General features: G+C 42.1%; 1 protein-coding gene across 4 annotated transcripts; it reads right to left on the bottom strand.

Moving 5' to 3' along the window:
• Positions 1–15: 15 nt before the first annotated feature.
• On the bottom strand, positions 16–25892 carry rhbdf1a (rhomboid 5 homolog 1a). 4 transcript variants are annotated; one of them, XM_079644878.1, is made up of 19 exons: positions 25544–25892; positions 9277–9421; positions 9044–9183; positions 8482–8589; positions 7060–7273; positions 6529–6735; positions 5959–6087; positions 5644–5807; positions 5095–5346; positions 4853–4964; positions 4670–4744; positions 4399–4560; positions 4192–4292; positions 4042–4105; positions 3472–3566; positions 3291–3366; positions 2951–3051; positions 1726–1879; positions 16–1020 (listed from the first exon to the last, which is right to left on the bottom strand). In XM_079644878.1, exons 2-19 carry the CDS (start codon positions 9391–9393, stop codon positions 601–603), a joined length of 2691 nt encoding a protein of 896 aa, XP_079501004.1. In that variant the 5' UTR covers positions 9394–9421; positions 25544–25892; the 3' UTR covers positions 16–600. The 4 variants fall into 4 exon arrangements, with proteins under 4 accessions (XP_079501004.1, XP_079501005.1, XP_079501006.1 ...); XM_079644879.1 differs by having other exon boundaries at positions 8482–8586; XM_079644880.1 differs by lacking the exon at positions 8482–8589 and having other exon boundaries at positions 25544–25891.
• Positions 25893–27644: the final 1752 nt, after the last annotated feature.

The following is a 27644-nucleotide window of genomic DNA, read 5'->3' as shown; positions in this document are numbered from 1 at the left end:
TCACAGACCACTTAATGTTGTCGATCTTTTTTACTGTTGTTTTCGGTTACATGTGATTAGACAGGTAGCTAAAACACTACCGGGTTAAAACATCATCACTTCGTGAAAAGCAATACAAACAAAGAAAAGAAAACATTTGAGTGCTCAGCATAACGTAACAAAAATATGGCAGTAGTTGGTACATTTTTCAACAAGGCACCAACGGTATCGATATTTGATTTATTTGTCCCTGCTTTTGTTTGAGGTTGCCTGAATAATAAAATCAATGTCTGTACCAGCGCTGGCTTCTCTAATTCCTGCCTCTCGTGTAAAAGGCAGCTGGGAACATTGATGAGGTTCAGAAGTGCCATACCTTTGTTTCAGTGGACAATGAAGGAGTGACAATGAACAGGGAGGTGAAAGAAGGAAGTGTTTAGGATGAGGGGCATAGGTTTTCATACTGACAGAGTAAAAAAAACAAACACAAAGTACATTGTCATTTTTCACAACGAGGGGGACAGTCACACAGGGGCAGAGTGGAGACACAGACTTGCTGATATCATCTGTGAGTCCTCCTCTTTTGACCTGATGCCTTCCTGTTCCGCTCACACTGTCCACACTTCAGTGGAGGTGAGCGTTGAGGTCGTACTTCTCACAGAATTTGTCCGTGAAGGGGATGCAGGTGAGCAACTCGCACCATTCACACTTGATTGGGTAGACGTAGAATAGCACCACGAGGCCCGAGAAGAGCCCGACAAACACCACCAGGAAGACGATGATCTGACAGCGTTTGCGATACATGTCCAGGCGGCCGAAGCTGATGTAGGGTAAGAAGGCGAAGGACAGGAAGAAGCCGGAGATGAAGCCACAAATGTGGGCGAAGTTGTCGATCCAAGGCAACAGCCCAAAGGCAAAGAGGAAGAGCACCACACACAGCAGCTTGGTGAAGGCCCTCCAAGGCTGGGCGAGGATCTGCCAGCTCTGAAACAGCTCCACAAACAGACAGGCCAGGATCCCAAACTGAGAGCCGGCTGGGCCCACCTGACAAAAAGACAGCAGAGAGAGAGGCATAAGCTAACATAACCATGTGCACAAACATTCACCACGTTATTTAAAGGTCACCTATTATACTGTTTTTTTATCAATACATTATAGGTCTCAGATATACACAAAACATGTCTCTGAAGTGTATGGCACCAAATACCAAACAGATCATTGTAGCATCCCATAATCCCCTCTGTTTCCGCCCTGTTTCAAAAGTGCTGATTCTCTGTCTGTTACTTTAGATGAAAATAAGGAGCCACTCCCCACGCCCCTCTGAGAGAGATTTGGTTAAAAAGAACACAATGGTACTCTAGAAGGAGATTCAGGTGATAAGGTGGGGGGGGGGGGGGGGGGGGGGGTTACCTTGGTTGGTGATTGGCTAATGGTTACACAAGCCAAAAAATCGTTATGACATCGTAAAGTGGTCAAAATCTGATCAGCTCATTTTCAGACAGGTTTTTATATAAATGGATCAGGACAAAAAGTGAGAGAATCTTTTTTCCTGAAACTTTCAGAATCTCCTAATGCAGAGGGGGTACATGTTTATGTATAAAATGAGTGGATTTTGCATAATAGGTGACCTTTAAAAGTTCCTTGCATTATATGATGTTCTTAATAAACTTAATGAGCTCCAAAACAGGAACCCTGATAATATGGCTCTTAAATGCACTGATGTTTGGTGAGTGTGATACTGGTGAATACCTCCGCTCTGTAGGGCAAGAATATGGCTGAAGCTAAGTTGCCAGTGATGCCACTGAGAATGTAAATGATTGAGATGCGCAGCCAGCCTGCCAGCTTCTCCAGGTCCCTCAGGATGGTCATCTGGAAAGCAACCGACACCAAGCAGTGAAGGATCCTAGGGAGGAAGGAGAAAAGGTTATTATGTGCATATGTGTCATATATGTTATATTTAATATGTTATATGTGTAGCGGGACGTGTGTGTATGTCAGTGAGAAAAGCTGTGCGTGTTAGGAAGATAAGAAAAAACCCCTCAGCAGACCGATGACTTTGCACATCTACAAAATCGGTCTCTATCCCATTGAAGCTTAATGAGTTTGTGAGGTTAGGGCACTTTGTTTAATTGCCCGGGAGACGGATAAGAGACAGCATGAAGATGAAGCACCGCTCTTCTAAAGGGAGGTCAGCCCTCTGTGCTGTCAGGTCTGAACTACAGAGAGTGGTGCAGCCAGTTTTAAGTATACACTGCATTTATACAATGAATGCACTATTAATGTGCACATACCACTAGGGATATGATAGTACTCGATTGAATTGGATTTCCCATATTATATTCTTTATGGACTCTTGCATTTATATTCAACATATGATTAACAACCAATAACCTCACCTTTGCTACTCATGCCTTTTATCCCGATTGTTTTTTTCCCCTTACATATTTAATATGTCTCTTTATCTTTCCATACATTTGTGTTGAGGTAAGTATGAATTCACCAAGAGCTACAGACAGCTAGAGTCAATTTCCTTGTATGTGCCAAATATATTTTGCTCATAAACATGATGCTGATTCTGATCTTTTAATCATCCTTTCCTTACCGCTGGGTGCAAACACAGTCCTTGAAAAAAATGATTTAGTATACCATGCTGAGACAAACTGGCTTTCAGCTCTTTATAAATCATGTTTTGACCGATTTATCGGCTGAAAGGCTGATTTTATCTGCTAAATGATGTTTCTGGTTTGCCGGATTTGCTTTGATTTGTACTACTGTGTAGAAAGTCATTTTTTCTTATTCAAGATTTTTCTTTGATATACTACTCGTGTTTGAAGTTGGAAATACATCCACAGATATAATCTCTAGGAATACTACATTTCATATAAAAAACATCCCCTTTCCTTTTTGTTGGTTTCTTTTGCCAGGTACATTTTATATTAAGCAAAATCACTTTGCAGTATCTTGACAGACTTACCCAGCATGCAGGAAAAGTGAGAGCCAGAGCCTGTAAAACTGATCTGGGATCTCGGGGTTGAGGAAAGGCAACAGTCCACACACATCGTCCATGCAGTGCACCTGAAAATGGACGTAATACATCATATTATGTCATACACAAATTATTAATGTGATAATCAAAGATCAAATATGACGTGCACATTGAAGCAGACAACACATCTTCTACACGGAAATGTTTGGTGAGTTCACACTTAATGTGTTTTGGTATTTAGGAAACAATATAGTATAACAAAGGACGTTTTGGCTTTGAACAGCTCCTTTTCTCCCGATAATAAAATCTAATTAAGATGGTTGCTTACTTGAGAGCAGAGAGTAGCCTCCTCATGAAAGTAGCCGTTCATAAAGTCACAATATTCCCGGGATGTTATTTCACACCTTGAGAAAAACAAGAAGCATTTCTAAATGAATAACCTATCATACATCCTGTTTCTCTACTAGTCCAGGATACATATTAGTGACAGGTACATCGACTCCCCTCACCTCCCTTTGGTTCCAATGCAGCAGGGTCGGCCTGTGATGGTACAGTCTATATGAGGCAGGTTGGTGTGGTTCCCTGTGTTGTACCTGGTACAAATCTGAAAGCAGTTGTTTTGTTAGTTTTTTTTTTTTTATCTTAATCAGAGCCAAAATCTGTATACTTCCTAGATTCACCAAAGAGAGCAATATGTATTCTGGACAGAAAACGTTGCTTAATCCCCGACACACGTTTGAGTTAAAGCTGTAAGTGTGTTTTATTGAATAGATAATACAGCATGTTTTCAGATGCCCTGGGTCTTGTTTCTTACTATTTAAGGGATTCTTTGCATGCTATGTGTGAATGTCTGTCCTGTTTTCTATGACACCAATGTTGGAAATACATGTTTACACCATTCATTCTTTGGATAAAGTATTCTTTATTAAAAAAAATCAATCAAACATTGAGAAATCAATCTTTTCAAATATTGAATTTATTATCGAGGCCAGATCACATGTAGCTGATGTTATTAAACTTTCCAAAGGGTCTGTCATTTCTTTATGTCTAAATGCCAGACACAATGTCACTGAACATACCGGCCATTTGCTGATGTCATCAGGCCATTCATGAGGTGTTACTGAGGCAGGCTCTAGACATATCCTTTAATGAGACAAACAATATGCATACATTATGTATTTGTACCAAACCATATCCGTTAATGAGAGAAATGAAATAAGTGTATTTACCTGGGATCCTGATGGCATACAGAGCCATACTGTCTGTCTTTACCGTCTAACTGGGGTGTGCTGAAATGACTCGGCCACTTTACCCACACAGCTAGAGTACTCTAAATATAAAACAACAAATGAAAGCGTTAGAGGCTAACATCTTCGATTTACGGTTAAACTATAAAGGTAGGAGAACACAAACAAGAAGAGGGATGGTTTACAGACCGAGCATTCCTCCGCTGAGGTTTGGACGCAGCCGGAGCGATCGTTACGCACACAGCAGGCAGAGTTGCGTTCGATAGCTCTTTTATCCCTGATAAGATCATGCACCTGTTTGTCCTGCCGCATGCATGGAGAGAATTTGGCCCCCAAGTGGATCAGAGCTTCCTAAGAATAAAAGACAATAGGACAAACATCTTAAATGTAGTATTGGTTTGAAGATATGTATTTCCCTTTATTGCTTGCATTATTGATCTTTTTAGAGAAGAGTGCTCACCGAACCCGGCCCGATCCAAAAGTTCTCCTGCTGTACATACTTGACATTTTCATAAACACCTTTGTTTCTTAAAACCTAAACCAGAAGACATCCAAATCACCAAGAGCACAATACATGTGAAAGGATTTTAAAAGTGTATAATCAGATCATCAGAACAGAGCCGGTAAATGAGCCGTTACTCACAGAATCAACTGTCTCGTGCTGGGAAAAGCCCACTGGTGCAATCCCATAGATGCATACAGCCAGGATAGTGATGAGCAAGTGGACAACAGTGATCCAGTATGTAAAAAAAGGCCTAGAGGAAATAAAAAAATTATGTATTAAAAAAAAAAGAGAGCAGCAGCGCTCATCATCTATCACTGTCGTCCACTGAGGGGAGCAGAGGGAGGGCGCTCATTAGTCAGATCTGTGAAGAGGGGCAGTACCTGTGATCATCCATGTCCTCGATCTGCCTCTTGACGTAGCTGTCAATGCGCTTGCGGTAGGTCCGGTTTGTGAGCTTTCCCACCATGCCCAGTCCATAAGGCCTTTTTTCTCGGGCAAAAAGCTTCTTGACAGGTAATACGATGCGCTGGCCTCGCCGCTGTCCGGTAACGCTCACCACCTCCTGACGAAGGGGCACCTTTGGTGGCCCTGGGGTTCCTTCTTTGGCTTTTCGCCACCCCCGTTCTAGAGGTCTGAAAGGGTTGACACAGGAAAAGACACTCAATTATTCTGAAAGGCTTTAACAAGCTTCATCTCAGCAAAAGAGAGAAGTAGTTTGGTAAATTAACCCAGGGCTTTTTTACCACTCTTTATATTCCCAACACTTGGTTTCTATATTCCTAATTCAATCACAAAACACGGTCCTCTTAAACATAATTTACGGCTCAGCTTTGTGAATTTGAATGAAAGCTGTTTTTTCTAGTGACATGGACCATGTTAATAATTATTTGTAAACGCTGGTATTAGCAGAGCCTATTACAGCCACGTACAGCATGAGATGACTCCTCTCCAGCTCCGTCTTATCCAGAGCGCTGCCTGTCAGCTCCGTCTCATCCATCTGGCTGCAGGGCTCGTCCTCTGTCATGGCCGCCTCAGACGGCGACTCAAACACCTCGTCTGCGTACGTGGACAGCTCCTCCTGCATCAGAGTGTCCTAGAACGAAAATTGTACAAAAGACAAAAGTGAGCAGGTTGCAACAAAGTGTACTCCCATGTTTTTATCATAAGAATGAATATGACATTATAAATAAGCTTTTTTACACAATAATGGCATCCAAAGAACATTTTTATTTTTCATTTCTTACTCTGGCAAAGAAGGACGTGTCCAGTTCATCAGGAAAGTCGAGCATGTCCTCCTCCATGTAGCTGGCGGGGGTGAAGCTGCGTCTTTGAGTTCGTCTTAGAGTGAGAGTGCTTTCCCGTATTGAGCGCCCCTGAGAAACACACACAAAAACCCATGAAAATATGTATGCATTAAAAGCCGTTATCTTACCCGTGAAATGTAATTCTGCACAAATAAAGTCCAATTATTTCCAGAATGTGTTATAGTACAGGTATTTTCTTGTTTTTAATTGAAAATATGTAATTTTGGAAGACTGGTACAAACATAGAATTATTTCACTTGATTCGATCTCATAGCAAATCTATCAAGCAGTCACAGGTCTTTAGTGAGTTATTCCTTCCTCTGGCACTTGAATTTGGTTGATTAAAAAACATCCACGAGGAGAACAGGTTGTGTGAATTGTGGAAGAAATACGCTCAGAATGGTAAACATTTGAGCATCTTTGGGCTGTCCATATTATTTGTGCATGACATAATGAGATGAAAAATCAATCATCTGTATTAAATCTGTTGATCTTATCGCTCTCCCTCACCTTGACCAGCGCTGCGGCGGCCCTGAAGCTCATCTTTGCCACCGACTCCCTCTTACGTCGACGAGGCAGTCGGTTCAGACCTGAGCGGGAGCTGGTGAAGGAACAAAGAGAGGCAGCTCCAGGGGTGATGGGGGTCTGAGGCACGCTGTAGCCATCCACCTCCTCCACCATACGGAAAGCTCGCCCTCGCGCCAATGGGTCCACAATCTGGAGAATGGGTAGGAGATATGGTAGTTAAAAAGAGCCCAACAATTAAAATAATCAAGAGACAGTCATTTTCACCTTAGACATTCAACACATACTGTAGATACGATCAATCTAACTTAGAACCAGTCTCAAAGCAATGGGAGTCTATACAATGCACCTGTGTGTCATGTTGATGTCCACATTTATTATATAAAAAAAGCCTCCAATGTTTTTGAATATTCAGATTAAAGTACATGTTTGTCCACCATAAGCATGATGTATTTTCAGAAAACAAAACAGAAAACAAGATCAGCATTAGGCAAAGCAGCTCATGTATTCCCTTACCTTCTGCATGCCATATTGTGAGGAGGGGACGTAGAGCGGAGGCGGGGTCTCCGTGCTGGTAAGGGAGATGTTGTCCTGGCTGGGCAGGTCCATCTCTCGGATCACCTGGGGCTTCAGCCTTCCATAGCGCATGCTGCAGTGGCGAAGGCTTTTCCTCTGCCATTTCTGGGTGGCATCACCGTCCTTACTGACCCCAAACCAGTCCGCTGTTCCCCTAGCACCACAAACACTGCCCTTTTAGCTTTGGGTAACCAAACCAACACACGTGCTTCAATTCTCAGAGATTCAAAATGCTATTTGCAATGGTGAAACTTGAGATGAACAGCCCTGTATCTGCAATGTATCTGAAAATGTGTGGGACTGATAAGACTGCAGATCCCAGGATGTAGGCAAGTGAAAGGCAGAGGACAGGGAACAAGCCTGGCATGTTTGTGTCCAGGCACACCATAAAGACAGGTAGCAAGAAACAACAGAGGTATTAACTGGAGTCTGATGCGGCAAATGCAAAAGATTATAATTCAGATGTTCCCAATCCTAATTGACACAAACAAACAGATATCCCAATTAAGAGAGAACAGAGGATTTATCTGAGGTTTAAATGTGTTCTTTCTCAAATATCATTGCACCAAACCTTGAGGAATATACATACAATCAGGTTGTTGAAGTTGAAGCCCTAATCAGTACCAGAAAAAACAATGTTACTGCACCCCGAGGGCAGGAAGTGGAAGTGGAAACATTCTTCAAAGGAAAGTTCATGAAAGCTAGCTATTTCTACTAATTACCAGCTGCAGAGTAAACGCTCTGTAGAGTTTGGGTCAAATCTATTTCTCACTAGTTCAGCTTTCTCTCTCTCTCCGTGAATACGTTTTACTTGCTGTTTTGGTCCCCAAATATGTCTGTGTCAAGATTGTACAACTAATATTCTGGCATATGTGTTGCTTTCTTTGCAGCAGTGGATATGCCATCACTAACCTTGGTTTCTAAGAGCATGTTTGAACATTGTCACGGCCCAGACTAATCTAATCAGAGTCCATGATAAAAGCCTTTAGACCTGGCATGTCAGCCTTAAAATGCAGTCTCACTGAAGGCTAGCACTCAGATGCAAAAACTTCCTGAGATATTAGCTATTTGAATAAGGGGAATTTGTTTTGGTTTTGGGTCATTTAGGTGTTATGACTCACATCTGCAACAGCTTCAGTCAAAAGATAAATGTGTGGGAATGGTGTGATGTGTTACAATTCAGTGATGAAGTAAAAACAATTCTAAATGTTAAGCAAATTGGCAATATCATGCGAATGGTCAATGTGAAGTAATCATACACAAAGTACACCCACTTATTTTCTTACAGTAAATCAGTGTACAACACACACACCTGAGCCCTGACCCTAACACCTGCGGTTTGTGAGGGACTTCCTGCCGTACCTGAGCAGGGTTCTGGAGAGCGAGTGGTGTTTCCTGACGCAGCGGCGAGCAGCTCGCTGCCCCTTAATGGGAACCGTGTTAATCCGCTCAAAGTGCACCCTTCTGCTGCTGTGATCAGGCAGATCGGGACCGGAAGGTGGCAGAAAGGGACAGGAAGAAGGAAGAAGAGAAGACAACAAGAGGCAGTGAGAAGGAAACGTGCAGCTGGACAGTGCTGTAGCCATCATGCAGAGAGAGCAAAGCAGACTGTTAGGTTAGGACTTGGGTTTCATTGAGATTAAAACCATGAGAAGGGTTATTACCAGGCAGATAGGATCAGTCATGCAAATTAGAAAAAAAGACAAGTTAAGCAGAAACACTGTAGTTTCATGGAAATTGTTGTTTTTATACATGCCAAGGATGCTCGTATCTTCCGTTAAACATTCATTTATCACTTATTTTACACATTGCAGCATTTCATTCAATAATTTGCAAGTTCTCTATATTCAAATCTTTAGGCATGCCATAACCCACTTATATAGAGACGTTAGTATATATCCAGTGTATTGCTAGCAGCGTTTACCTCTTAATGGTCTGAGTGATGGATGACTGGCGTTGTAAGACGGGCCGCCGGGTGTCAAAGAAGTCTCGGGGGGGGGACTGGAGGTGAGATGTCTCCACTGGCATGCTGATACTGCGCAGGAACCCCTGCCTCTTCACCGGCTACACAGGAAAGGACCCGCAGGGAAAAGTGTGAAAACAGGTCATGACAAAAATGACAAAAAGTAGAGAATGGGATTCAGCGAGAAAGAACACCTGTACAAAGGTGGGAGGCTCGTCTAGTGACATCTGAGTCGTGGGAATGTCCAGTCGGAGCCAGGGAGGTTTCTTCCTCTGCAGGCTGCTGGTGCTCTCCCGCCGTGCTTCAGCCATGTTCTCTGTCCCACCCCAGGCCTGCCAGCTACACAGAGAAGGAGAAGATGACGTTATTATGTGTTTGAAGAATCACATTCAATCTTAAGGAACAATAGTAACAACACACATTCACATTTTAAGGATAAAGTCTGCGGTTGCAAACATGATGGCCACAAGGATTTTGTGTTGCATAATTGTTTCACAAGAGGGTGCTAAGGCCCCTTACTTGATTCAAGCATGGGCGTTCACATATTTCCGTTCATTAGATAGTAAAGGGGAAACCACAGAGAGCAGCCTACAGCTTTTTACCCCTTTTCCAAAACAATTCCCAGAGCCATTGAAAAAAACAGCAAAACATGTGCTGGAGAGTAGGGAAGTTGAATTCTTAAAAATAATCCCGTAATTCTAGTTCAAATCAAATGTAATCTCCCAATGTGGTCCTTTTGTGGATCCAGCAAACCTATCAGAGACTAACGACTATGTTTGCATTCCCACAACTAAGCATGTGAAGGTTACAAAGTGAAACTCAACATCAGCCTGCCTGTACTGTAGCTGCAGCCTTGTTGTCACCAGACCCTCGTTTTATTGTCCCACCATCTAACCTCACTTCTCTAGGCCTGGTGGTTCATTTCCTGTCATTTACTTTACTCCTTACATTCCCATGGAAGACTGTTCCTTTTAGTCCTTAACAGTGCAAAGGCATCATTTGCAAGTTTTCAAGCAGTATCACGAACATGTGTTTATGCAAAGTTTTGCGTTCATTATTGATTCAAGCAATCTTTAAATCTGCGGACATGAGGAATGTACAAATGAATGACTGCCGTTCTGTACAAGTGTTTAAACTTACGAAAGAGGGTGTCTCCTCAGCTATGGAGCTGTTACAAAACCAAATGAATTTATAGAATCCCTTTTGCGTCCTTCAATTATTTTAGTTTCACAAGATGCAATTGTCACAAATGACTTTGCATCAGGTCTCGTACCCACTTCTCCTGTTACAGATTTGCAACCAGAAAAAAAGTCCATGGCTCCAAGTGACCACATCTGCTTCCCATTGCCATTTTAACACACCACAGGCTTCTGTTTTAGCCCAAGTGGTGATGGGAAGAGTTGTCAGTGGAACTTAGTTGAAACGGAAGGAAAACCTCAGGCTGAGGGGCAGCAGGGGTCATCAGCAATGTGTTAATATTTAAACGCAGTCTAACGATTGCTGACAGATATTTCTCCATCAATCAATTCCCAGAAGGACCCTACAGTATATCATTTGTGGACAATTCCAAGTTACACAATAAAGGTAAAGCTACGAGAGGCAGAAAACTAGAGACAGCCGTGTGTATTGTAGGTGGTTTTAGTAGGGTTTCGTCTGACCTCCAGTGACATTGTCTGGACTGTTATACAATATTAGCAAGGCAGACACCAGATCATATCCATCCCTGGCAGATTGAGAAAAACAGAGAAAGTGCCAGTAAACAGACTGCAGAGTGACATATGACACATTCTGCTCTCCTTTTTTTTTTTACCAAGGAAAGCTTCTGCCTGTAAATGCACCAAAAGGAGTCATCACATACTTCCTGTATCTTATAGACAGGCTGCTAACATTATGGCAAATGCAAACCCAGTTTACGCACAACAGCCCTCTCTCTTACCCCAGGCTAGAACACCCGACATTTAATTACTTTCACCATTAGTTCAAAGCAACAGCAGGGCTCCTGATATAGAGCAGATCAGTGAAGGGAGCAGGCATCAGCTTCAGGGTTGTAGATTGGAACAAACTGGGACTAAAAGCAGACAGCGAGGGAACCTAATTTCCCTCCATTCTAAACATTGTTTGATTGCCTAAGCCCTGGCTCCTGGTGCTTTAACTGAGTTTGGCCTGACTGATGTGTTGATGCTGCTTTGCCTCTAGAGAATGAAAGAGGGACGGACAGAAGATAACTGAAAACCTCTCATTGTTCCTGCTTCTCCTCCTGCTTTAGGCTTTGTTCTAGCTTCGAGTTTCTCCCACTCATTGCATGAATGTGCTCTCTATATGAGTGATTGACATTTACAGGCAATTACAGCATCTGAGTTTATTTTTTCCTGCTTTCTTTATGCTAGCTAGATCAAACCCACACAGACAGTTTTTGTATTCAAAGTATGCAAATTAAGCTCTAAATTACAGTAAGTACTAAACAAATTCTGATCATGCCAAATAAACTTCAACACAGCTAATCCTAATGCAGCCATGCAGCTATTGTTATGGATTTCCATTAGCCCACTGATCAGTGGGTTTTAAGAGCTTTGGTCACAGCCCAAGGTAAACCTCCAACGTTCAACTGAAAGCCAAGTGCCGTGGAAGTCTGTCTGCCTATTTTTCTCTCGTCATCCTCCAAAGTCAACATGGCAGCCAAACTGGCACGGGCCCGCGACTCGTGTCTCAGGAGCAGTTAAGCTGGAACAGTTGGGCATTGCTCAGACGCAAGCTACGACTCATTTCTCACTGTGAGGGAGCTTTCGAAATGTCATACATCCCATTGAGTGATAATTAGAAATCAGTGAAGAGAGAGGTAGGACTGAAGGCTGGTCCCTGTATGTTAAGAGGGGGTCTTCATCGGCAGAAAATCTTTCAGAAGGAGAGATATCCTTGGGGGAAGGAGAGCTGATTGAAGTTTGTGTTTGGCAATTATCCAGGCAGGAGGATTAGCCCTCCCTTGACAGCATTTTATCTGTTCATGGTCAAGTTTGACGGTTAAAGAAAATCATTGTAAGGTAACGGCTTACTGAGAGAAGACTACATTCTGAATTCTTTCAACCTGCTTAGTGAAAGCACCACAATGTATTATCTTATTCTCAAGGTCTTTGGCTTTTGTCTGTCGTATGGCAACAATTTCAAGCATGTAATAGTTCCCTACAGTGTTTACATTCCCAGCACAGATTTCAGGCCCACATTCTTTAGACTACAATGATTTAATCTAGTTTCTTAAAGATATTTGTTTTTACGTCACGTTTCACATCTAAAGAGGGAAAACGCCCACACCCATAACTTTGCACTGAGCCTTGCAAGATTGGCTTCCTGCCGTCGTTTGCTCCTTGTGAGAAACGAACACTTCCTACTCAATAATGAGACCCATGACAACACTGCATGGATTGTTTTAAATTCTAGGGCTGACATTGCTTTTCCAGGCCACTTCTTTTTCTCCATTAGGCATGACAAAACACAGAGGACAAAGCTGACATCCCTCCAGGTGCAGGGATGTCCAGCAGGCCATAATGACTGGGGCTGACAGGTATACCCAGCACTCTCTCTGTTTCTCTCTGTTTCTCTCTGTTTCTCTCTGTCTCTCTCTGTCTCTCTCTGTCTGTCTCTGTCTGTCTCTCTCGAGGGAACTGCGCTCTATTGTAATACCTTCTGCATACAAACTCAAGGCCACTGACGTTTGCCATGCCTTCATTTAATATAATCACTTAGTAGTGTTATCCAGTCATGCAGAGAAAGGCACTGGTTTATGAACAGCTGCTACAGGTGAGGCTTAAAGTCAAACAGAAGACTGGCTGGCTCAGTTGATGGAGCTTTTAAGTGCCACCTTTAACACATTCAAGTGAAAGTAAAAAAAAACATTCCTAGTGAGGCCGGGGGCCGTGTTAATGCTTCATTTTGTGCTTGTTCATCGTGCACAACATAGTTTTCTCTTACCGCTCTTGCACTCCAAATATGTGCAGAGGCTTGCAAGAGAGCATTGCCCTCCTATTTCCTATTCATCATAAATAAAATAGTAATCTGACCATGGCCTCCTTTAAAATTGGATCAGTCATCTTTTCTGTGGATGCTTTATTTAAACTCTTCTGTCCCTATACACTATTTTACAGATATGAAAGAAATGGGAGCTTTTTTAAATAAACGTGTATTCTTTTTAAAAGTGTGCATGACAACCCTATCAAGTCTTTTAGAAAAAATTGTAATAAACAAAAATGTCTTTCTGAGACATCTTTGTAATCTTTTCTATCCAGGGCCATTTCCAATCTTAAAGCATGCCATAGCCACATTTCTAAAGGTCTCTAGCTGAGAATGAACTGAGCTCAAATGGCCAAGAAGGAAACCACATGAAGCCTAACCGTTATGGACAGGAGCTGGCTGGTGTCCGGGTACTGCGTGTACTTTAACTGCTTTGAGCTACTCTACGGGAGGCATGCTATAGCTGCAGACACATTGAGGCTGGCTGTCTGAGAGAGTTGTGTCATTGAGGCGGACAAAGCCTCAGGTGGCTGCCTTGCAGGGCCCTGTTTGCTCACAACATGGATTATGAAGCCAATGTGGACAGTAAAAAAAAGGAGGAATTGTTGCCTGTACGGGCAGGCGGCATGATGGATGACCCCATCTATCTGGGTAGTGATGAGACCGGATACCTAATTCTTGAGAGCTGCAGGGCTTCCTGGCCCCAGGCCTCTGTTCCTCCTTTCACTCATTCATCCTCTTTCTATTCCTGTGTAACGGACCTGCTTCTGCATCTGAAACAGGTCGACTTTTGCCCACTGAGGCTCAATTTATAAATTCAGTATTACCTAAATATTAAGGTAAAATGTTTTTTAATATGTTGCTACAATTTTCTGTTATGCAAGCAGGGCGCTAATAGTTTATCAGATTACTGTCTTACTCACAACCTAATGGAAAAAACAGGTTACGTTTTCCCCATTCTCCAATAGTTAGTCATTCACTATAAATGCTCCTATCCATTGTGTATGCGCTGCTTCAGGCTGGAGGCCATATTTGACACTGCAAACAATGAAGGGAAACTATGCTATTGAGACATTCACTCTCTCTGTGATTCTCTCACTAACAAAACTTTAAAATATAAAGCCTGAATATAAAAAGACTTACCAAGCATATCAGACATTTGCTGTGAAACAAATGCCTCAAAGCTTCCTTTACGAAAACAATCTAGTAGCGGCAGTTTCCTGAAATGGGATTTCATAACTATGACCAGAACCTCATGATCATGACATAGTCATTCTAGTGGGTGGAGGCATGTAGAAAACAACATGAAAAAGCAACAGATCTGGCTACCCCCCCAACCGATGATGCAAACATTAACCTCTATAACACTACGGTAGTTCCTACAGGCATCTGAGGCCCATCTGCACATTAATTGCAGAACTATGCTTTTGATCTTTAAATAGCACATCGTGCTTCCGACCCAGCTTGACTTAAGAAGCTGACAAAACTACAAAGCCACTGATATATCATTTGGGTAATGAGAACAGGAACGGAGACAGAAACAGTCACAAAAATAAATGTGTAGAGCAGACATTAATGCCAGGTGACATACCCAGTTGTGAAACTTGATTTAGATAGTGTAACATCCATGTAAAGCAGTGTTCTAATGTGTCTCACTTCCTTTCTGGCTTCTATGGCAACTATAAAAACTGTGTGACTTTAAAATATGGCTTCCACACATATAGCACCATAACCAAAATAAAATTGAGCCGTCTACCAGGCTTAAAGCTTGTCTCTATCAGTATTTCAGCACATCTTACAAGGAAGAAAATGCCCTGCAAAATACAGCCGCTGGCAAGAGAGTGAAGTGCAACTGAGCACCAGTAAAGCTGCAGTCATCTGAATTGACCCTAGCGACATGCGACAGGCTTTCACACCAAACCAGCCCTTACAACATTAAAAAACACAGAGAGAGAGAGACAGCAGAAATATCCATCGCAGCTGACCCTGAGATCAAGTGTCACAGCTATCTGAGGGGCAACATGGCGACAGGCGGGGCTGCTGAGACTGGTAAGGTGGGTGGATAAGGCTGGACATGGCTGACATGCCCAGCCAAGAAGGGTGGAGCAGCTCAAGCCTTTTTCCATGTTTTCCACAGGCTGTCGGCACACGGTGGGATTTTACAATGAAGACTTAACCTTTTAGCTTAGTGGTTTCAGTCGGGAGTGACTTATTTGCATGGGATCCATTGCTCACTCACTGTCATAACAGTGTTTACTAAATGACAGGATCGGGTGCCAGAGATATGAATAGCTCATGAAAGTATAAATGGCCTCCTAACAGCAGGCTGTGTGCATGTGGTGTATTTTTAGAACTAGATAGCAAATGTACGTCTGGATGAAACTGCAGACCAACATGAAAAACATCCTGCTCCAGATTTCTAGACAGTGTGAAGTTCCTTTCAACAAAAAAAAAAAAAAAAACATGAATACACTTCTCCAAGATGTGCTCAGCATCAAGCTTCAAACTAGTTTTATGGAACGGGGTGCATTCATTAATCTCTGTGCAAGAAAAGACCCCCACCAGAAGCCATATCTATATCCGCCATCACAATACCTGCACCACTGCCCGTATTTCTTCACAAAGCCTTATATATTACCCGGAGAATAAAGGTCGTAGAAAATTGCACTTGGCTATTTTATCAGCACAGTAACCCATCTTTCTACGTGAACTAATATCCTGCACAGGAAATCAATATGAAGGAGAGCTGTTGAGAGTACACAGGAAGCCAGATACAAAATTACTTTAATATCAGTTTGTCACAAACAACATATCAGCCACCTGAATATTACCTCTGCTTAACACAAAGTTATTTTGCTTTGTGCTAAGCAGGTGAAATATTATTACAGCTTATTCAGCAATTGAATTATTTAGTTAGTCTGCACAGGTGAATTATTTACTACATACTAGCTAAAGGACCTGCACATGTCTGGGGCCCCTCAGCTAGAGCTCCTCTGTTCTCAGGATGTTAAAGGGCCTGTTTGAGCTCACAACAGATAGTAAAGTCTTGTCTTCCCCTCGGCGGACAAAAGGCTCACTTAGGGGATCTGTGTCATGTCTCAGTCCAGGGCTATGTTTGTGTTTCTAATCTAAAGGAAGAAGCTGACGGAAAAAACTCCCTCGTGGTGGGCTATATATACCTCAGACGCCATGACAAATAAAAACTGTTTTATACATAACAAGGGAGATGATGTGAGGATATACTCAACTTTAGTGAGATCAGGTAACACCCTGCTGAACCAGCCGTCCCGGCTTTGGAATAAAGCAGTTGATAAGCAGTTCTCTTTATGCTAGGAGTCCAGCTGCCAGACCTGACAACCTTTTGTTTCCTGTAGAAGCTTTACATTACTGTATCTCCAGATGTACAGAACCCTACAAGGAAGCCAGCAGCCACTGAAACCTACTGACAAACACAGACAGTTAATGAAATTTAACAAGACTGTGATACTGCAGAGGACCTGACCCCAGCTCAGAGGCTAACAAGTCTCAGTTTCCAAATAAAAACATGGCTCTGCAATAAACCCACATGTCCAGTATAGACAACTGAAGTGTATTTTGCACAAAGGGTTGACAAACAATTAGATAACGCTAAACTACTGTTTGCCTATTACACTCACAATTAATCATATTGAAATGAATGATTAAATGTAATTCTAAATGACTGATTTATATATCTGAATACCTTTTCAGAAGCAAGGACATGCTTTCATTTCAATATTACATTTTTGAATTAGAGAAGGGCTGTCAACCTGACTGAAATGTAAATGTCAAAGGTCGTTTTTTGCACTACATGCCATAATCAGGAGATCAATAATATGAGCATCAGACTTTGTGGCAAGGGTATAAAGTATTTCTCACCCCTTCATGTGATTTGGTTTGTCGCAACATTCTGGATTTATGGCTTACTAAGGGAAGACGCTTAAGACAACAAAGGGAAGTAAGCCATCTCTCTTGCAGAGCCGAGTCCTCCCAAAAGTGTCCTTACACAATCACCTCATTGTCTATGGGAGGTTTGACATTCTCTATTTAAGTGAGTAAGAGGAGAATCTCAGAAACAGTGTGCTCTAACAACATGTGATCCCCATCTAAATAGTTTCCAGCATGATATCAGCCTGAATCAATCCTACAAAAGGTTGCATTGTATGGCCTGATGTGGACTGGGCTGAACAAGAGTCATTGTATAGCCGGATCGGAGTAAAAAAAAAAACAAGAGCAGCAGGCTGAAGTATTCATCCCTCCATCAATGGAAATTGCACACCGAGCAGAATTCCCAGCTGAGATTAATAGTCAGATTGAGCCAAGAGACAAGTTATGGTTAAGCAGAGACGTTGTATTGGTGTGTAAGTTATAATGGACAAGCATCAAGTCATTAGTCCTAATGACAAAGAAAACAAAGCACACAGTGTCAAGCGTCTATCACTGCTCTTTAGGTTTATCTTTGTGATCTAATAAATCAACAGGATTAAAAATACTTCACAAAGGAGGGCCATCAGCTCTGTCATCTCACATCCTCCGTGGGAGACCACCAGCATGGAGAGAGGTCAGGTTACTGCTTATTTTACGGAGTAGTGCTGGAAGGAAGGAAGTGCAGAGCAGAGGAGGGGGAGACGTGCAAATGAAGGCAGGAAACGCACTGCAGACCAGGCGCATTCTCCGTGTCCGTTCCACACAACCACGGAAACAACATAGGTTTGCTCACATGCACAGGAACACATCCAGCAGCGCACATGTAAACACACACGTCCCATCCCTGGCCGTGATGCAGCATACGTCACAGCACGCAGAAAATAATATGCAGTATTTGAGTCGGGCAGGCCGCCCACTCTGGACAGGCACCGAGCGGCCAGAGAGTGATCTCAGTGAGGTGTGACATTGAAGCTGACACTTCTATTGAAGCGAGCAGATGAAGTGCAGCCTGTAGCACTAGCACAATGGGAATTAGCCGTATTAGCATGGATTCAAGCAGAGGAGAGAATCTACAAAGTCAACCCTGAGATAAAGCTTAAAGGGGTTTCCAAAGGGATAGTTTGTTAAACTGAATTCTAAAAGAATATGAAGGATGTGAGATTAAAATGTAGCACTTACACATGATACATTCATGAACACATTACCTATACCTAGCAGAAGAATAGTGTCAAATAATCAATTTACTAATAAGGAACAGGATATCATTTAATATATGACACATTATTTCCGGCATGAATCAACCTGAAAGACTAAAGTCTAATGACGTTTTGCCCTTTAAATCTTAAACAGATTATGGACTGCATTGATTTTCACCACTGCAGTCTGTGAGTATGAACACATGTGGGCGGCTGAGCATGTGCATGTGTCTTCACACAGTGTGTATGTGGAGGTGTGCCGAAGTTAAAGGCAAGGAATATCAATTGAGTTGTTGTGCCAGCCTCCTTCTGCACAAAAAACATTTATCTTGACATATCTTGGTGACATACACCCAGAATTTCTGTTTTAGAAAACGGTAAAGACTTGTGTCACAGGTTTGAGGATTTCATTTTCATTTGGCAGGGGCAACGGCCATAGAGACATATTTGGTTTATAGGTTTCCTTACTGGGTTTGGTAGACAATAAATGTCTTATATAATAAAGCTACAATATTTGAATACACAGGCGAACATGCCAGTGAAAGAGAAGCAGAGAAGAGGCAGAGAGCGCTCATTAAAATGAATGAAATGCACAAAGTTTATCTTGGGAATGTCTTATGCAAGATGAAGTAGTTTGACCAACAGATGAGTGCTGATTCAGAGTATGTGCTCTAGTTCCCAGCGCTGCATGTGGTGGGAAGAGCACACAGATCAATAACCTCGACTGCAACCTCCCGCCTGCAAAAACTATTGTGTGGAAAAGGAATGAAGTTAAGATCAAAAACATTATTTCTGATATAGTATCTGACATTGCCAACCCACAGGAAAAATCTGACAGTTACTCAGTCTCTGTGGTGGGACACTCATTTGGGTCACAATGCATTTTGGCAGAGGCTGTGAACAATGTAGATTGTGGAGCAGTGATTCAGATAAATGTGAGGTGAGATCCCGGGCTCTGTGTCAAAGCAAGTCAGAATCACTCATCATAGCGGCACCATTTCTATGACAGGTTTTTAGAAGACACAATAACCTTTCAGAACATTTGCAGATCCACATTTCTCTTCACGTGACTTGGATAGTAGTGGATTCTGAGTGGTTCAAGGTTCTTTATTGTCAAACTAACATAGCTAGAGTAATTATGTCGTTGAAAATCTTAGGTCACAGACTTCTCCAACAATGCAACACAATAATACATGTGGTTGCATTAGATGCAATAATCCATACAAGCAACAATTCCAATACATTTATATCTAACTGAATATTTTAGACAAAATATCTGCTCAGTGTAATTTCACTTTTCTTAAAGATTCCTCAGACTTTCATATGAGAGAGGAAGTGAGAGGATACTCAGAGAAAGACCCAGAGTTGAGTCTGGGGTCTCTGAGTTGGGATCAGGGAGATGTGAAAGCAATGATGATGATGGGGGAGGAAGGAGTAAGAATGAAGCCATGCAGCTGGACCGAGAGATCAGTGGAAAACTCACGACAAAAGCACAGGAAAACTGGGAAGGCTGGGGCAGGTCCTCTGGGACGGTCCCAGTCCCAGTGAGGGGGAGGATTCCTCAATCCTGATTCAACCGAAGAAAACACACTGACTGTTTTTCTCTGGAGATAAAGTCTGTTTCCCCTCCAGGTCACAGAGGACACATGAGAGATTTTCTCCTCACTGCTTAAGGTATGACAGCAAGCTAATATTGTTACGCAGGAGCGACAAATGATGAGGAAATGTAATATTCTTGAGGAGACAGAATGTCTAATGAAGCCAAGAGGAGAAGTGAAACAAAAAAGGAGAAGGAACTCATCTCCCTGAGTGGGAATTCAAACCCTGACAGCCTCCAGGAATACATTACTTTAGATTTACATTAATGTTAATGTTTTTTTTGCAGGGTTTTGAGGGAATATGATTTGGCACATATAACGCTTCCAGTGTGATGCCTTCACTTAAACTGGGTGTGATCAACTGGGCACCATAAATGAGAGGCTTTACATCATTTCCCCTGGCAAGCGGCATTACAAGCTAAAGTCAAATGAAAAGGAAAGTTGGCACAGCTGTGGAGAGAAGCAGTGGAGATGCAGCAGAAGTGGAAAGTTAAGAGTTTCAGGTTCAGGTACACGTCCAAATATGCCAACAGCGTCTGGCATGACTCCGCGTTAATTTGTCTAACTGTCTAACAAACACAGTCCAACAGATTACCAATGTATATTTGCACAATGAAAAACAACAACTGAATAATAAAATAGGACTTTAGATGCACCCCTTGCATACTTAACTGACCTCTCACTTCAGGTTCAGGTTCAGGTTCAGTCAATAGAAAAAAAAACTTAAACCGACCAAGATCCACCACTTCCGAAAAAAAAGCCAGCAAAAAAAAAGTCACAGAGGAATCCAAAACACACCCTCATTTCTGGGAAGGCTGCTGGAGTGAGTTTGGCGTGTGGTATGTGATGTTGGTGGGACTGTTGAAGCTGCCCAGATATAACTGTGTGTGTGCAGCTAGACTCAGGGAACAGTCCAATTGAGTTTAGCAGTCTGGTACACAATGAGGATTCACAGCCACGTTCACGTATGACGACCGACTGTGCCAAAGATAGCGGACTGGGGGGGGGGGGGTCTATCCTATTTAAAACTTCACCCTCCTCGCTTGTAACAGTGCTGGGATACTGTATCTGTCAGGGTGTTCCTTGAGTCGGTTCTCTGGCTTGACAATGACCTGAGAAAAAAGTAAACAGATATAACATAGGGCTGTCATGAGGCCTTAACTGCATGCATTACACTACAGTCTCCAATGTGGATTAGCAACACAAAGAAGTAACGTTTATTTTGATGTATTTGCAATATATATATAATTGTTCTTCTTCTCTTACTCTTCTGTATAACCTAACCTTGGAAAAGTTGTATATGTTGTAAGAAAAGGCTTTTATGACAACAAACCAACAGCTTTTGGTTCAATGAAACTTAGTGCATTTCCAACAAGGAGACTTAACATATTTTTCACAAGTTGACCATAAAGTACTGCTATCTAAGCCTGTGTGGGCCTCAAAACCCTCTGTTATGGGATTTCCCCCAGGTATGTAATTGCAACATATATGTCTGTCTCTAGGCACTAGGTAAAGTAAGATATTTATTGGGTTTTCTGCAGACACACCCTCAGACAGCTTTTGACGCTCACAGAGGAAGATCAAAGTTCAAGGAGCAATTGCTGCTTGTCTAAAAGTGCTAACCTTCTGAAAAAAATTCCCACAGCACTGAAAATGAGTGTTGTGCTGAGGTTAACCAGCCTTAGACACTGTGTCAGTGAGAATACAAGCTACAGGAACAAACACACCGCACAACTACCAACCCCAAATTAGAGGTTTCCCTTTCTGCTACAGCTTAATGTTGGCCTAAACCAAATACTGTGAAAACAAATCAAGCAAACCTGTATTTTCAATTCAGTCACATCTCCCACGTTTCTCTTAACCTGCGCATCAAAGGTTTCTGGTCAATTCTGTGAAAGCCAGTTCATGTACTGTATGGCTGTCTGGGTCATGATAGATGAGGTGCTGACTGAGAGAAGAGATGGGTGGCCTGCTAGCAGGGGGAGGCCTTGGAGGCTCAGAGGTAAACCTGAAATAGCCCTGCTGCTGCATTACAGCATTACATCACAACTGACTACACCGTCATGGCAGCGGATGCATCATGCCACCACCAAGATGTCATACGGTGAGAACAATTGGATGCAACGGCTGTGAGTCACATAGGGGAAGCAGGCAGGCAAACAAGCAGCCATAGGATGAGGACCTTTATGAGCAACAAACACCACACTTCCTGTATAATTACCAACAATGCACCACAACCAATCAGGATTTTGTGAACCTCTTTAAATAAAGCAAAATGTATCTGCTTCCATTCCTTGTTGCACCACGACAGACACAACACCATTTCTGTTTTTCCACAAATACCACATTATTTACATTCAATAAAAATCCCTGTTCCTGCTCCTGACAACTTAGTCAAAACTGTAAACCACATCAAAGTAAAAAAGGTACGCTCTGAGTACCACCGAGAATTAGATCAAACAATGCCTGTGGGCTCTCTCACCATTAAGCCTCTGTAAAATACATACCTGACATGCTTTTTAAGCTAATGTCTATTTGAGGAACAGTTGTAACCAATATATTTAGCAGGAAACCGTGCGTATTGTCTCCAAAGTAGCAGAACAAGTTGGTTAACATGTTTGACCTCTCAAGAAACTGCTGCCGTGCCCCACATTCACAAATCCACCCAGGAGACAATGCTCACTGCAGCAGTTTTCACACAAAGCAGAAAGATAACAGACGCAAAGAGTCTCAGAGAAATATCTATTTCAGTTAACAGTATAACAACTTTCAGTCATTAAGGTTCAATGCTATTCATTCATTGGAAGTAGGCCAATTACTACAAGCTCTGTTGAAACCCAAAGAGGTGTATTTTAGAGATCAAGTCCTCAAAGAATTATGCAAATAAAGTTAAAAAAAACAGGGCACGCCACTTTTATATATATTCCCAACATGGACCCTTTAGATGGCATCCAATGTAACTTATTGAAAGGCGCTCCTTAACATAAATTGTGGAATAAAAAAAGCTTCTCAAGGGAACTTTATGGGTTGATCAGCATCCTGTCAAGCTTTACCAGAATGTGAACATGTGATCTGCTCAAATTAAAATCATATCTTTTTTTGTATTACTTCCTTAGCATATAGTCGGAGCAACTTGCTACCTGAGTCAAATAACAATTTAAATTGCAGGTCGCCTGGAAAACAGGATTTAAAGTGAAGACAATTCGACTTGTGATACAGATGCGTTTGTTGGAGAAACAGCCTGAGGTTATTTAAAGGAGCATGTGCTCTGCACACATGGGACTGTTCAGCCCAGTGACGTGCATTTATCCTGAACTCAGAGCGAGCTCTGTCCAGGGAGACGAAAGAAAATGACCAACAATCACACGGAGCACACCCCAGTCTGGGAAGGACGATTTCTCATTTGAGAGGGCCTGTTCCAGGAAATCTGTCGCTGCTTTGTAGTCCTTTGTCATCTCATCAGCAGAGCATCACATATACAGAGAAAAACTGGACCACAAAACTATGTCCTGCTTGTAGATCTACCACCCTCAGAAATTAAAATGTTCTGAACTCAGAATTTCGACGGATCTTTGCCTATGTTACACTTTGGACATTGTTTGATTAAGAATGGCCAACCATTCAGGGGTCAGGTGCCCTCAGTGTTTACTTATACTGGACGACCACCCCTATTTGAGACCCAGATATCTTATCCACAATTGAATACTTAAAAATGTACACCTACCAACCAAACAACTCATAAACTTGCTGTTGATCACCAGATTGCAAATACAGCAAGAACACTTCATGAGATGAATTGTTAACCATATAACATTTAAAAAATGGAAGGCAACAAAATATTCTCAGGTAAGCATGTAGGGGAAATGGTTTTCAAATTGAATAGGGTGAGGTCTGAGAGTGATTGATTTCTGCAGGGATTTAACCCAGATGCATCATCTTGAAGTGATTAGGCCACATATGAAAAACATCATCACGGTGCTATTGCAGAGTGATACATGCTTTGAGAGGAATGCAAATAAATATCTCTTGAAGAATGCCAATGAATGAATGTTAACACAACCGCTGAGTGTAAAATCACACTCAGTGGCTCTTTTGAAGGCAGCACCATGAAGCATTTGTACAGGATTTTGCACTTGGCAAGACTGACAGACAGATACCGCGCCATGAGTCATGCAGGCATGACTACAGCATGGCCCCCTCAGCAGCCCCCTGAAAAACTCAAATACCAGCCAGTCAACACAAGCCGGCCTGGATGGTCCACCTGCCTCAGCACAGCTACTCCTAGCTCCCTCCAAGTATCACGTATCCACATGCACCCACATAAACATCCAAACACACACACACATTGGGAATACTCTCTCTGGAGTCCAGTTGGAGCAGACACAGAGGAAGACTGCCACTATCACACATCAGAGCAATGCTTTATCGGTGTGATTACATCACCCAGAGCCATGATCCCCCTCCCTCCATGCGATAAGGTTTCATGAACACTGGGCACACAAACCGGGCCATGTGCTCCATGTCCTGTCTGCCAAAATAACTCAGCAGTTTCTAATACAGTACGTCTATGGTTTCACTTCAGTCTGCCCAGGTATTGTAGGACATTGAAGCGCGTAACCTTTCCAATGTCAACAAGTTTGCGGTTTGTGAATACTTGCGCTGTCTTCCATGGAGCTTTCAACCTCTTATGAGTCAAATCTAGACGTTAAGGTGGCCCCTCCATGTGTATCATTTTGAAGAATCTGTTACCTTTTGGGACAATCTGCCATGAGTCACTTTGAGTCACTGTGTGTTAGTGCCCCATGAAAGCCACTATTCAGAAGAACACAAAGATCTAAAGAAGAACTAATACTTTCAGGTTCAAAGGGTGGGAAAGCAGGGTGATTATATGAGAACCACATGCTGTGTGCTGCTCTTTTCATCCACATCTTCATCATGAATTATATAACATGTGTGTGTGCAGCCAGCCATCTATATTACAGCCAAGCAAATGTGTGATGCAGCAATTTGTTGATTCACAAAAACATGAAACAGTTGTGATTTCATTTGAGGTCAATTATGCTGATAATGAAGGTGGAAGAGGAGGGAGGAGTGGGCGGAAGAGAAGTGAGGTCATGGTGTGACTTTATGCATGATGTGCTGTATGATTAGTCAACAACATAGTCATTAAGGTGTATTCCTTAGTACAAACAACAATTAGGCTGAGGCATCCTCCATCAGCCTCTAATCATGAGATTTGTTTGGCTCATACAGGCTGGTTCTTATGAAAGTAATCTCTACTGAATGTGGCCAAGTTTAAACCTAAAAAAAGGGGAAGAAAGTCATTTAGCTTATCAGCCTGCTGCTAATTTTGGACTTGAGGCTCATCTCACACTTCATTAATCCCACTTCAACATCTCTCAAATGTGTAGGGAATTTCACACGTTTTAAAAAGGTGATCGGGCCTAAAGGTAGATCCAATTATACCACATGAGCACTTTAAATAGCCTACTTTCACAAAAAACTCCACTCCATGCACCACCAATGGCACAGCACCCTGTAACCTAAATGATGCTCTGCTTACTATGTACAGCATGTATGTGAAGGATTCCCATGTCGACCAGTAATTCAATATAAACTCGTTTATCCCCTTCGATCACGACGCGTGAGCGCTCCCTTCGGCTGCTGCCTTCCGTATGAGCGACCACAGGAGACAGGCATGAAATAATGACACAACTTACCCTTATAACAAGCAGCTCAGATGATCTCCAGCAGTGAAACAGAAAACACAGATTGTATTTCTCCCAGGCAGCAGATGAGATAATGTGTCACATCCTCCTGGTGGAGGTGCAGGAATAAACACGCTTCTTTTTTCCACCTCGCAGATGTTTTACGCCAAGCCCGGTGCCGTGGTGTGTTAAACAGGTCACTCCTGAACGCAACAGCAGCAGCGGCAGTCCGGGGTGTTGTGGCCGAAATGTAGCTGCCGTCCGTTTCTCTGCTTCCCACCTACAGTCAGAGCATTCCCACACTGCTCCATGAATCGACCCGGGGTAAGTTTTCTTCTGCCGGTTGTAGCCTAATTCAGTTTGGCGGAGAGGCAGCCCCGCCCTGCTCTGGAGACGGCTGTGGAGAAGGCGAGCCCGTCAGGAGCACCGACCAATCGGTGTGTACACAGGGAGGCGCTGCTTCCCCGGGACGCGGTGACTAAGCGATATCAAGGGGGGTCTGGGAACTGAAACCGGGTTTAACTCTCTCCGTCTACAGTGATTCACCTCAGACATACTGTGTGACTCGATTTAAATGTAATGTACTGACATATTTAAATAGCATTTCATGTTACACCTGTTATAATAACTATTTCATTATAATTTCGGGATCTGCTGCAGTGGCATGAATGGGATAAGAATGAATATAGTTATACTATAATGTGATATAGAAATACAAAAGTTGTTTTTCTGTAATGCAGTGCAAACCTTCTTTCTGAGGTTTAGAGGTCATCATGAACAAAGACTATGCTACCTTGTCATACTGCTGTTTTACTTCTAGATTCAAAATATAAGTCTCTCAGTGGCATATATACCATGATGATGCAACATTACGAAAAGGAGGTACATTCCTATTTAGTGATTATTTTCAAAAATAATTAGCTTCATTAAATTGGGATTGCTACCCTTAATAATATGTCATTCAAAAAATGTTTCTTCTCATTTCAATTATTACTATTTAATAAAAACAAGTATTTACCACAGTCCTTAGGAAAATGCCACCCTGCATATCACTGCACATATTGCACGTACATAAAAGAAACACCACCCTGAAATGGGACATTACCAATTGGAAATATAGGTAATGCACTTAGTAAGAAAGTAAATTCAGAGAAATGTGAATGTTTGCTCTCAAGTAATCGTGAAATAAAAGGCTGACCTTTACAGCACTATCACATTGACTGTAAATGATATGTTGTAAAAAAATATGATAAAATAATGACTGTCTTCATTCACAAGTAAGCAATTAGATACATGTAACTCTACTCACTGGAGGTAAGCCACTTTGCATCACATTCAGCACACTTTAATGGGTATAGCTTTGAGATGTGAAAGTCCTTATCCTACCTTCATTATTGTGTACGTTTTGCCTAATTCTAACATATTTCCGTTGATCTGGTATTCTGATTATGTAACCCTTGTATAAATCATCTCAGCAAGTCTGAGACTGTCTGAAGCATAAGAATAAATAAAGATTCATCCATGTTGATAAAAAAAATGATGTAACCAGGTCAAAGGACTATTACATATTTATTATGTAAACCCATTTCCCCCCCATTTTTGTTTTTAAACAAACCATGCAATGTTGCCACATGACACGATGATGATCATCACATCACATGTTATCAATGAACCTTGTGCTCTCAGAGAATTACACAGTTCTGCTTATTACAGAGCCAATGAAGCTAGTTCTGTATTAACTATTAAAATAATCCCACACTTTTCCTCAACATTCAATGACAATATTACACCAGTGTCATGTTTGTGTCTGCTGATCATGACCAATTACACTAAGCCTGAACACTTTCTGTATACACTTAGTTGGCAAAGTCTTACACACAACAACAGAAATAACCCAAAAGCAATATTGAAGATGGGATTTCAATGTTGGGACATTGAGGCGGACACAGTCACACAACAGGAACATTTTTAATAGAAATAGAGCACCACTGTTTTCGTAATGTATTGGCTAGTGAAATGAATGAATCCATCCAAACAAAAATGAGATTCACATGTGTGGCAAGCCATTATTTTTCCCTCATTACTGCTGAAATTCCTCCTCTACTTGTCTTGT

This window comes from Notothenia rossii, assembly GCF_949606895.1.
Source record: "Notothenia rossii genome assembly, chromosome: 8".
NCBI lineage: Eukaryota > Metazoa > Chordata > Actinopteri > Perciformes > Nototheniidae > Notothenia > Notothenia rossii.
This window is presented reverse-complemented; position numbering and strand designations above follow the sequence as displayed.

Coding starts and splice junctions, on each gene's coding strand:
- rhbdf1a (XM_079644878.1), bottom strand. CDS start 9,393: ATGGCTGAAGCACGGCGGGAGAGCACCAGCAGCCTGCAGAGGAAGAAA. Junction 9,184..9,276: donor AGCCTCCCACCTTTGTACAG/GTGTTCTTTCTC, acceptor TTTCCTGTGTAG/CCGGTGAAGAGGCAGGGGTT. Junction 4,293..4,398: donor CCTCAGCGGAGGAATGCTCG/GTCTGTAAACCA, acceptor TTTTATATTTAG/AGTACTCTAGCTGTGTGGGT.